The sequence below is a fragment of the Oncorhynchus clarkii genome, chromosome 14 (genome assembly GCF_045791955.1).
Source record: "Oncorhynchus clarkii lewisi isolate Uvic-CL-2024 chromosome 14, UVic_Ocla_1.0, whole genome shotgun sequence".
In the NCBI taxonomy this organism is placed as follows: domain Eukaryota; kingdom Metazoa; phylum Chordata; class Actinopteri; order Salmoniformes; family Salmonidae; genus Oncorhynchus; species Oncorhynchus clarkii.
The window spans coordinates 5,230,002-5,242,500 of NC_092160.1; the positions used below are offsets into that span (position 1 = coordinate 5,230,002).

The window sequence follows — 12,499 nt, forward strand, 5'->3', positions numbered from 1 at the left end:
ACACACACACACACACACACACACACACACACACACACACACACAGTGTTGCTTTCTGAAACTGTGTGTTTGTAATGAAGTGTCACACCCTGATCTGGTCACCTGTCCTTGTGATTGTCTCCACCCCCTCCAGGTGTCGCTCATTATCCCCAGTGTATATTGTATATATCCCTGTGTTTCCTGTCTCTCTGTGCCAGTTCGTCTTGTTTGCCAAGTCAACCAACGGTTTTCCTTGCTCCTATTTTTCCCAGTCTCTGTTTGTTTCTAGTCCTCCTGGTTTCGACCTTTGACTGTCCTGAAGCCGCACCCTCCTCCCTGACCACTCTGCCTGTTCTGACTACTAGCCTGCCTATCCCCTTGTACTGTTTTTGGACACGGATCTGGTTTCCTACCCCTGCCTGGCCTGACCTTGAGACTGCCTATCGGTACTGTTTTTGGACTCTGACCTGGTTTATGAACTCTCGCCTGTCCCCGACCTGCCTTTGCCTACTCCATTTGTTATAATAAATATCCTCTGCCTCCTGTGTCTGGATTTGGGTCTCGCCTTGTGCCCTTAGATGAAGAGTGTGTGTATTTTTCTTTCTACCAGCTCTCACAGTCTCACATCAGGATAAGATGTTCATCCATGTTTCTCAAATGTCAAATTTCAAAGTGTTTAAGGTTCTGTTTAGTCATTAACTCCAAATGTTTTAAGGTTAGGGTTAGGTTTCGGCATTATCTCTGAATGATTAATGTTTTAACTCAGAATGGTTAAGGTAAGGGTTGAGGTTTGGGATAGGAGTAAAACGAAAATAGTAAAAATAACTTTCTATCACTGGATTTGAACCTTTTGAACCAGATGCTTACACCCATCTGCCATCCCCATCCACAATGCCCTCGCAAAACTGATTCCTACTTGAAGGTAACAGTGCTCAGTGTTGCCCCTAGTGGCTGGTTTCCACGTCATCTCGGGTGGACATCTCATACTCACTTGTATCATGGATGACCTGCCTGGTATCATTCCCTTTTACTTACTTCTCACCTCATGTCCGTCCTACCGTCTCTCCATCCTGACACTGTATGCTGATAAGTAAGGGACATTTTAATGTATTCATTTATAATCAATCAATAATTTATTCAGATCTGCTGCACAAGGTCTACTTTACGACCTGCCGATTAATAAATGACTTATTAATTAATTTCCTGGACACAGACAGTCAGTGTATTGGCCAGCTAAATTTAGCCTTTTGTTCCGTAGCTGACAGAGAGAGAGAGAGAGAGAGAGAGAGAGAGAGAGAGAGAGAGAGAGAGAGAGGGGAAGGAGACTGATTGGTTTTTCACACCATAAGCTGTGGAAAAGGTGTGAATCAATGTCCTAAGTGGAGAGAGCAAGCTGTATTATTGATGTGGCACATTCATCAATTAATCACTGCTGTTGGAAAACTCTGGATTACCTTCATTTCACCAGGCAGACAGAGGATCATATATCTCTACCTGTCTCATCTCTATCTCCCTCTCTCTCTTTTCTGTCTATATTTGGACTGTTTCTTCCCGACCTCTTCATTTTCCCTGATCTGTCTCTCCGCCTCTCCTCCCTTTGTGACGTAACAATCTTCTGTGCTTTCCCTCACCTCCCATTTTCTTATTCGCCTTTGACTCCTTATTCTCTCACACTATTTTGTTTCATTCCTCTTTCTCCTTCTTTGTATCTTTCCCCCCATCCCTCATTCTATCTGTGGGTAACATCAGGACAGTGTCCAGTCGGAGCTGTCTGGGGGAGAGTGGTGTGGTGTGCAATGTTTTGGTCCAGGGGAGTCGTGTGTGTGTGTGTGTGTGTTTGTGTGTGTGTGTGTGTGTGTGTGTGTGTGTGTGTGTGTGTGTGTGTGCGTGCGCGCGCATGTGTGTATGTGTGTGCATGTGTGATGTGCAGTGCTGTTTTGTTCAGGGGACTGAGACATGCACAGGCAGATGGACCACCACAGGGCTTTTCCCCCAAAATCCTCCTCACCTGGACTGGGCTCACTCACACCACAAAAATACACCTGTAGATCTATATTTCACATGCAGATGGTCAATTCTGGATGTATTGTTGTAGAATAAATCCATTAAACAGTTAAATGTAACTAAATGTGATCTAAAACATAATCTACATAATCCCCAAAGGTGATTATTTATCATGAGTGGGCCATAAACAACAACTTCTAATGCTGCAAGAAAGGAACAAATCTAAACTTTCTGGTAAAAATAATTATAAATTGCTGAGGTGTAGTAACTTTTGAAGACATAAGCTCAAGTACACAGTACACAAATTAATTAAAAAATATGAATATATGAAATCAATTTATAAAACGACTAAGATTTCACCTTCCTTATAACTGTAAAATACGTATTTTGTATTTGTTTGCATTAAAGAAAATGTGCATATTTCTAAAAGACTCTCTTGATCAAAACCTCTGCCCCCACCGCTGTGGTCACACAGAGCTCGAGCATGGCTTGCTGAACTCGTTAGGAACTTGCTTTTTGCCTAAATTGTTTTAGATTACTTTGATGAAGTTGGCTACAAATCCATCTCTTAAAGTGCTAGAGTTATAAAACCACACTCTGCTGCTTCGCTACAATGTAAGGATTGCTTTGTCAGTGATGAAGGGTTCAGCCGGGAGTTGATAGATAGTCAGAGGAGCAAATTACATTTTTATTTTACCTTCAATTAACTAGGCAAGTCAGTTAAGGACAAATTATTGTTTACAAAGATGGCCTAGAAACAGGTTAACTGCCTTGTTACGGGCAGAACGACAGACTATTATCTGGTCAGCTCTGGGATTTGATCTAGCAACCTTTCGGTTACTGGTCTAACACTAAACCCATTAGGCTACCTGCCACCCCATTAAAAAGGTAGGAGGGACATACCATTTAGATCAGGGGTGTCAAAGTCAAATGGACGGAGGGCCAAATAAAAAAATCAGCTACAAGACGAGGGCCGGACTGTTCGAATGTTCATTGAAAAATTTTTAAATGACGCATATAGTCTAGTGAACCTAATTGAACCTACTGAAAACCTAACAAATATATTACAATATGATCAGATAAATAAAGCAATATTTTCTTATGGCTCTGTCAGTAATCTTTAATTTTCAACAGACACAAAAGACAAATTTCCTTTATATAAATATCCCCATAACATGAACATTAAATGAAAGAAACCGGTATTCAAGGCACCATCAGTAGACTATATTTTCTATTTTAGCAAAAGTGGGCTAAATTTACTTCAAAGAAAAAACAATAATAGCAATTTTCTATCATCCACTCAACTGAAATATTTTTAAAATATAATTGGATTGAAATACAAAAAAATAAAGTGCAAAAATCTATTAATCAAAAACAACACTTTGTTTAAGGAGAAGTAACATGCAGTGAAAACAAATATTAAATTTTAACTTTTAAACTTGAACTGAGTAAAAACTCTAAATATGTGATTGCACAGTAATGTTCACTTGTTTGAGGTTGAGGGTGATACTTGGTGGTGTCCCATCTTTTCCACAAGTTCATCAATGTTCGGGGTAAGGCTCTGAGCTGAAGAAATCCTCAGAATTGAGTGGAGGTGTTCAGCAGTAAGTCGACTTCTGTGTGATGTTTTGTTCAGGTTCATCAAAGAAAACAGTTGTTCACACAGGTATGTGCTGCCAAACATAGACAACGTTTGAGCAGCCTGGATGCGCAGCTGGGGCATTGTGCCGGGGAGGAAACGGGCGAACTCCGCAGCACCCACTGCCGCATATTTTGCCCTCAGTGCATCATTGCATTGGAGGTCAATCAACTCCATTTGGAGGTTTGGTGGTGAGCTTTCCACGTCAACAGCAAATGGGTTACCGAGCAGTTCCAACCTGCTTTTTTGTGCTTCAAAGTCAGCAAATCGGCGTCGAAAGTCAGCGGCAAGCATACCTATTTTATCAGCCAACTGTGTGCTCGGGAACGCACTGGTAGAGAGCTTCTCTTTCATGGTCTGGCAGCTGGGAAAGTGGCTCAAATTTTCTTTCCGCATCTGCGTCTCCCACAGAGTCAGTTTGGTTTTAAATGCCTTCACTGTACTGTACATATCAGAGATGACACGATCCCGACCCTGCAGCTGCAAGTTTATTGCATTCAGATGACTCGTAATGTCACACAGAAAAGCCATTTCACACAGAAACATTTCGTCTCGGAGTTGTGTTGTGTCTTTCCCTTTGCTGTCCAAGAACAGACAAATCTCCTCACGAAGCTCGAAACATCTTTGAAGCACCTTTCCCTGGCTTAGCCATCGCACCTCTGTGTGATAAGGCAAATCACCATGCTCCGTTTCTAACTCCGTCAGAAATGCCTTGAACTGGCGGTGATTCAAACCTTTGGCTCTGATAAAGTTAACTGTGCGCGTGATGATGCTCATTACATGCTCCATTTTCAAGGCTTTACCGCACAACGCTTCCTGGTGTATGATACAATGATAAGCTGTCAGCTCACCTGTCGCGTTTTCCTCTTGCATCTTTTCCCGTATCTTCGCCACCAGTCCGCTCCTGTGTCCACACATCGCAGGTGCTCCGTCGGTTGTCAAACCCACGAGTTTTTCCCAAGGCAGCTCCATCTCATTTACACATCTTGACACCTCTTCATACAAATCATGCCCCGTAGTTGTGCCATGCATAGGACGTAAAGCCAAAAACTCCTCTGTCACGCTTAGGTTGGAGTCCACTCCGCGGATGAAAATTGACAACTGGGCAATGTCAGAAATGTCGGTGCTCTCATCCACAGCCAAGGAATATGCAATAAAATCTTTTCCCTTTTTCACAAGCTGCTCTTTTAGATTGATGGACAACTGGTCTACTCTCTCGGCAATGGTGTTTCTGCTCAGACTCACATTTAAAAAGAGTTGCCTTTTTTCTGGGCAAACTTCGTCACAAACTTTAATCATGCAGTTTTTGATGAAATCCCCCTCCGTAAATGGCCGGGCTGATTTAGCGATCTCTTCTGCCAAAATAAAACTGGCCTTGACAGCAGCCTGGCCTTGTGATTTGGCTTTTTTGAACAGAGCCTGTCGAGATTTGAGGCCTCGTTTTAATTCCTCTGCCTTTTGTAGCCTTTGTTCCATGTCCATATTCTTGTTTTTGTCCGCGTGTTTCGTTTCATAATGTCGTCTCAGATTATACTCTTTCAGTACCGCCACACTTTCTCCACACAGAAGACACACAGGTTTTCCAGCTACCTTCGTGAACATATACTCCGACTCCCACCTTGTTTGAAACCCCCGGTTCTCAGTATCCACCTTCCGTTTTGCCATTTTTGATGGGTATCTGAAAGTTAATTTTACTGTGATGCTGACGACTGCTGTGCCAATAAATATTGAAATGAAGCAGCCTACTGCTCGGTGCGTCACCTTTGCATTGTGGGAAATGTAGTATTGGTGCGTGTAAAAGATCTGCGGGCTGCCGGCTTGCTGCGGGCCGGTTCTAATAATAAATCAAGATCATCCCAGGGGCCGTAAAAAACCTTCTTGCGGGCCGGATGTGGCCCGCGGGCCTTGACTCTGACATATGTGATTTAGATCTACGGTGTCCACAGATCGATTAATAATCGAAAATGACAGTCGGAACCGGTACCAGAACCATGCAGGTCCCTTAAACAGGAGACTTTTCTGATGTGATTCTACAGGACAGACCAAGGTGGTAGTGAGACTGGTGAACTTGGTGCTGTTTCTCAGACAGTGCAGTGATGTGCAGTGTGTACTCGGTAGAGAAGACATTCAGGAACACTTGGAGGACAAATGGTCTATTTAATGCTAAAAGTATAACCAACGCATTTCGGCTTTTGGCCTTCTTCAGGGCTTCCATATGAAGGCCAAAAGCCGAAAACGTGTTGCCTCTATTATTTGCAAAACATAAGCTTTTTTATTTAATTCCATTTGTCTTCCAAGTGTTTCTGAATCTGCTCGCTACCTCAGTTTGCTCCTCAATTCATGCACCTTGGTTGGAAAGTGAGGAAGTGGCAGGGATCCCGCCCCTTTGGGTCATGTGATGTAAGGGTTTCAGCATAGAGTTGTGACTAAGGATGCATGTGCGTGTGTGTGTGTGTGTGTGTGTGTGTGTGTGTGTGTGTGTGTGTGTGTGTGTGTGTGCGTGCGTGCATGCATGCGCATGTGCGCAAGTAAAACAAAACATGTTGACTCACCCTACTTGCAGACTAGTTGAACTCCAATGCCATCCTCCTCTCCTTCATGTTGGCAAAACGTCCTATGGATCTGTCATACAGTGCAAATTTTGTTGGCATAGGCTAACTAGCTAAAATGCTTGCTAGACTAACTTCCTTGCATGGGCAACAATTAATCAGTTTAGATAGCTAGCTAGGTAGTTAACATTAGCCTAATTGGCTACATATTGAACTTCAATCATCTCATGCCAGTGGCACAACATATTAAGTTATGGTTAGATCAGAATTGCGGTCATAATAATATTAATACAAGTCAAAACCACAAGTCCAAATCCCCATCTCCATCCATGGGCAATTTAGTAAACTAGCTACTGCAGGACATCAACACAAGCAGACCAGAAACAGACATTTTTGGAATTGTATGTTTTCCTTAGGAAGAGATTTGATTGGTGTGAAGCCAAATCCAAACTGGCCTCCCTTAGGGGGGGTTTGGCTGCACCAGGACAACCCAGAGTTGAGAACATTTTGAAAACAGAGAGAGACAAAACATTGATACTTTTAGCATTTACATTTTTTTTATAGGTCACTGAATTCAGCATATATATTATATATTGCACATATTACATACAAAACAAACAGACACAAACACAAGAGAAGAGATGGTGCCTCAAAGTATTGGAAAAGTAGTATTGGTTGCACCTCCATAACTTGGTCATGTCATTGCCATTGCTATCAACCTTCCACAGATGTCCAAAAGTAGAATGGGGATAATGACTTTGAACGGGAGCTAATGACTGTTTCGCTCAGTGATGTAGTCGAGTCACTAAACCTCGAGTCCAAATCGAGTCCCAAGTTCCCTGTGCTCAAGTCCACGTCCGAGTCACCAAAGGTCGAGTCATGTGTCGAGTCACGAGTCTCTATGGCTGAAGTCCGAGTCCTGGTCCAAGTGCTCAAGTCTGAGCACTGGGTCCACATTAACACAAAATAAAGTTATTTACCCAGTCAGATATAGTGTAGTGGCAAGAGGAATTTAGTAACACATTGTCTGCTGTCACTTTTCCTTTATTTCTGTGCTAATAAATGTTTGCATATAGGCCACGTTCAGTTGCAAACTATTATTGAACATTGCGGATAGAAATTCCATGAATAGAGCAGACGTTAATCCTTATTCAACAAGTCAGAGAGGCATGTTTGTTCTACATAGCATATTTCTATCTGAACATTCCAAAACGTTGCATCCCGCTGAACCCACTCCAGGTTTTTAGCTATAGCTAGCTAATGAGGTAACATTACTGAATCAGGTGTCGCATCCCCCATGGTATGCATTCCATTAACCTCTTTACCACATTATCCCCATTACATCTCTTTCCAGGAGTTCAAACTCATTTTCATGTCTATTCGATGTATCATAAATATGTTTTTTATTTGTGAACTGGTTCTGATAGCCTTTCTTAAAAGTTGTCCATGTTTGTTGTCAAGGAAGTTGTCAAGGAAGCGAGCTTGTGTTTATACAGGATGTACTGCCCCCACCTACTGTCAACCAATCATGTCAATGTGGAGCTATACGGAGTTATGCATAGCCCTCCGCATTGTTAGAAAACTTGGGAGGTACACGGCATCGCCTTACAGAGCTCGATTTGGCCTCCGCAAGCCTCCGGAGGCTCCACAATTGCTCCGTACAGAGCCTCTGGAACACATTACAGAATCAAGCATACATTGGCTTTTATCCTAACCCTAGCCTTAACCCTTAATCTAAACCTAACTCTAACTGTAACCTTAGCAAGCAGTTGCTTATCAACAGATAGTTAGTTGGTAGTATGTAAAATCCAGACTATCCAAATAAAGTGCGACCCGGTCCGCATGTAACCTAGTTTTAAAACGGCCTACGGTAATGCTTTATTAATGTCAAATGCCGGTTGCCAATGCACAAAACATATCGCTGGTATTATGGTTCATATCTTTTCAATGGTAAAGCCTTGAATCAAGCTGTTTTCTCTGAGGAAAAGAGAGAGACTAGGCTACGATGGCTACAGAACCTGCCTATGAAATGCAGTTGGGAAAGTGGGAGGGTTAAGCGAGACTACAAATTCAAAGAGTACTTTTCTATACTCACAGAAGAGCATAGCTAGACTGTTGTTTTACTATTAAACTCAATGCTTCGATTGTTTAACATTTTGTAAAGCAGCTTGTGTTTATTAACCAGGCAAAGGGTAGCTAACTAGAAGGCTGGCGGTGACAGGTTAGCTACGTGGAAGCAAGACAATCACCTGCACGATGTCTATAATCAGAGGTGGAGCCGGAGCAGAGACTGTCTGCCCACACTCATCGGTTGCTCCCCAGCAGCTCACCAGCTGATGTAGGATGTGTGTGGCGTTTCCTTCCCACTGCTGAACAGAATTACGCTGTGCATCTGTGCTGATAATATTCATTGTGCTTACCACTGAAAATCTGTCAATCTCGCCAAAAGCCAAAAACATTCTTCCTACATTTTCTAGGCATCGATAAAACCAAGAGCAAAATCATGGCTCCTGTCTCTTTAAGCTGCTATGCTGATTGGCTGAACAATAACACACCCATCTCTTAGCTGAGGTCATGATTGATTGACCTCAAGGTGCCAAATCAATCATGGTGATTGGACAGCCACTTCTCTTATCACAGAACAGAAGCCCAAGACCTCCATCCAGGGGAGTCACCAGAGTTTCAGAACATTCCGGGTCTTTGAAAATTATTTTACATGACTGGAGACATTAGAATAATATTTTTTAACACCACACAAATGACTGAAATTAAAGGCTAATAAAAATGAACAACCCTGTCTTAAATGAAACCAATAGCATAGGCAAAGAAAAGATTGGAGACAGATTGTTCAATATAAGGAGGATATTATAGTACACTAACTTTCCAGTTACACTGACTCCTCCAAACTGTTTTTCCCGCAGTTGTATATTGAAATATTTCCAAATGCCTTTTAGCTGCTGCCTACTGTTCATTGACAGCCACAACTCAACAATCAGCTGTTTGATATTTGCTGGGCGTGCTGCCCAATTGTGGGCTTCCTGACTGTAGGAAGCCCACACAATCACACAACTACTGGTGTAGTATTTTCAATTATTTAATTTATTTCTGTACATACAGACAGGATCAATTATATAATTTGGCATACCTTTTTAAATTGATCGGCAGCTAAATAAAATATTCCATGCTCTTGTCCTTTAAAATCACATCAAATTGATCAGAAATACAGTGTAGACATTGTTAATGTTATAAATGACTATTGTTGCTGGAAACGGCAGATTTTTTATGGAAAATCTACATAGCCGTACAGAGGCCCAACGCCTCCTTTCACAGAACAGTGCAAACTGGCTCTAACCAGAATAGAAAGAGGATTGGGAGGCCCCGGTGCACAACTGAGCAAGCGGACAAGTACATTAGAGTGCCTAGTTTGAGAAACAGACACATCACAAGTCCTCAACTGGCAGCTTCATTAAATAGTACCCGCAAAACACCAGTCTCAACATCAACAGACTCCGTGATGCTTGACTTCTAGGCAGTGTTGCAAAGAAAAAGCCATATTTCAGACTGGCAAATAAAAAGAAAAGATAGAGATGGGCAAAAGAACACAGACACTAGACAGACAAACTCTGCCTAGAAGGCCTGCATCCCGGAGTCGCCTCGACATCATTTTATCATTCCATAAAATGATGTCATGGCTTTAGAAGCTTCTGATAGGCTAATTGACATAATCTGAGCCAATTGGAGGTGTACCTGTGGATGTATTTCAAGGCCTACCTTCAAACTCAGTGCCTCTTTGCTTGACTTGACATCATCAAAAGAAATCAGCCAAAACCTCAGAAAAAAATTGTAGACCTCCACAAGTCTGGTTCATCATTGGGAGCAATTTCAAAAAGCCTGAAGGTACCACATTCATCTGTACAAACAATAGTATGCAAGTATAAACACCATGGGACCACGCAGCCATCATACCGCTCAGGAAGGAGACGCGTTCTGTCTCCTAGAGATGAACGTACTTTGGTGCGAGAAGTGCAAATCAATCCAAGAACAACAGCAAAGGACCTTGTGAAGATGCTGAAGGAAACAGGTACAAAAGTATCTATATCCACAGTAAAATGAGTCCTATATCGATGAAGAAGGCACTGCTCCAAAACCGCCCAAAAAAAGCCAGACTATGGTTTGCAACTGCACATGGGGACAAAGATCGTACTTTTTGGAGAATTGTCCTCTGGTCCTCTGAGACAAAAATAAAACTGTTTGGCCATAATGACCATCGTTATGTTTGGAGGAAAAAGGGGGAGGCTTGCATGCCGAAGAACACCATCCCCACCGTAAAGCACGGGGGTGGCAGCATCTTCACAAAATAGATGGCATCATGAGGGAGAAAAATGATGTGGATATTTTGAAGCAACATCTCAAGACATCAGTCGGGAAGTTAAAGCTTGGTCGCAAATGGATCTTCCAAATGGACAATAACCCCAAGCATACTTCCAAAGTTGTGGCAAAATGGCTTTTAAGGGCAACAAAATCAAGGTATTGGAGGACCTCAATCCTATAGTAAATTTGTGGCCAGGACTGAAAAAGCGTGTGCAAGCAAGGAGGCCTACAAACCTGACTCAGTTACACCAGGTCTGGGGAGGAATGGGCCAAAATTCACCCAACTTATTGTGGGAAGCTTGTGGAAGGCTACCCGAAACATTTGACCCAAGTTAAACAATTTCAAGGCAATGCTACCAAATACTAATTGAGTGTATGTAAACTTCTGACCCACTGGGAATGTGATGAAAGAAATAAAAGCTTAAATAAATCATTCTCTCTACTATTATTCTGACATTTCATATTCTTAAAATAAAGTGGTGATCCTAACTGACTTAAGACAGTGAATTTTTACTGGGATTAAATGTCAGGAATTGTGAAAAACTGAGTTTAAATGTATTTGGCTAAGGTGTATGTAAACTTCTGACTTCAACTGTACATATCATTATTTTTGTTGTGCCTGTTTTGCAAGTTATTGTGGCATTAATAAGTGCCACATATCTGTATCTGTATTTTTCCTATTTAACCACTAGTGGTTGTAGCTATATTGTTAGAGAAAGTTTGTAGGTCTAATTTATGTTTTAAACATTGTTGCACAAAAAACAAGTTTTTATGTTCACAAGGCTAATACAATACATCTAATTTCTTGAAAAGTCTATGGGAAAGGTGTCAAAATGTGTATTTGCATCAGTAGACTAACTGACTGAAATGCATCCGAAAAGTATTGGAATGTTCAGGAAAACCTCAGGGACGCTCATCAGGTAGTAATTGTATGTGTGTAAAGAAGATCTGCATTAATATCGATTGTGGTTTTGTCACAGTCCCTTCTCGTCTCCTAAGCGGCTGGTGAGCATTGTAGAGGGAAACAGAAAACACGTAGGGGCCTACGTGTTCATGAGAGTCTTACCTTTCAGGAACGGGGTCATAATTTCTAGTAGCTCCTACTAGGGTCGGGGCGATACCAGTATCACGATACATGTTAGTATCGTGGAAAGGAAATAAAACACAAAGAGGATTTAACTTCTTTAGGAAAACAGCCCTAATGTTGGAAACAAACATAATTATGTTGTCATCCAGAGTCACTTTAATTTATTGTCCAAGCGATAGCACACAATATTTTATATCCAGCAGGTTTTTAAAGGACCAATGAGTTTGGTCTGCATCATGTTGTCATTTTTTGCCATGGGAAGAAACATTTCAATGCTGGTATCGTCACAGCCCTAGCTAAATCAAATCAAATCAAAAATCAAACTTTATTTGTCACATGTGCCGAATACAACAGGTAGACCTTACTGTGAAATGCTTACTTACTGCAACAAAGGAGCTTGTGAAAACTGGAATTTCACATTTCCTAACACCCCAACATGAACCACACATCGCTGAGAATTATATTGCTCTGTCATTTGCACACAGAATCCATACAAGCGCACACATAAACACAACCATGTACTGTACAAACCCAGTTTTGAAGTGCTAGTCTGTGGTTGAGTATACAGTAGGTATATGACATATTGGAAAGCAGTAAGTAAGTAACCAATCACAGACCTCTAGAGTGGTAGTCTGCCGCGAGGCCGCTGACGGGCATTTTCTTCACAGAGGAGGATCGGTAGACGATGTGTTGACGCCCCCCTCCTCCCTCCTCCTCCCCCATCACTCCATTCCCCCTCTCAACTGGCTCGATGAAGAACTCCTCCTCTTCTGTCCTGATCATACCAGCCTGGGAGAGAGCAAGAGAGAGGAGAGAAGTAGAGAGAGTTTGTCAGTTATTCTATTTTAGTACAATGCATAATAATAAGGA

At 41.9% G+C, this 12,499-nt stretch overlaps 1 protein-coding gene across 2 annotated transcripts in view; it reads right to left on the bottom strand.

The window, feature by feature from the left end:
* LOC139366161 (A disintegrin and metalloproteinase with thrombospondin motifs 2-like) overlaps nucleotides 1–12,499 on the bottom strand; it is a 200,331-nt gene that overhangs the window by 114,876 nt on the left and 72,956 nt on the right. For both annotated transcript variants that reach the window (XM_071103330.1, XM_071103329.1), the window contains exon 3: nucleotides 12,247–12,418. In XM_071103330.1, the coding sequence (XP_070959431.1) occupies nucleotides 12,247–12,418 (172 nt within the window). The remainder of the gene's footprint in view (nucleotides 1–12,246; nucleotides 12,419–12,499) is intronic.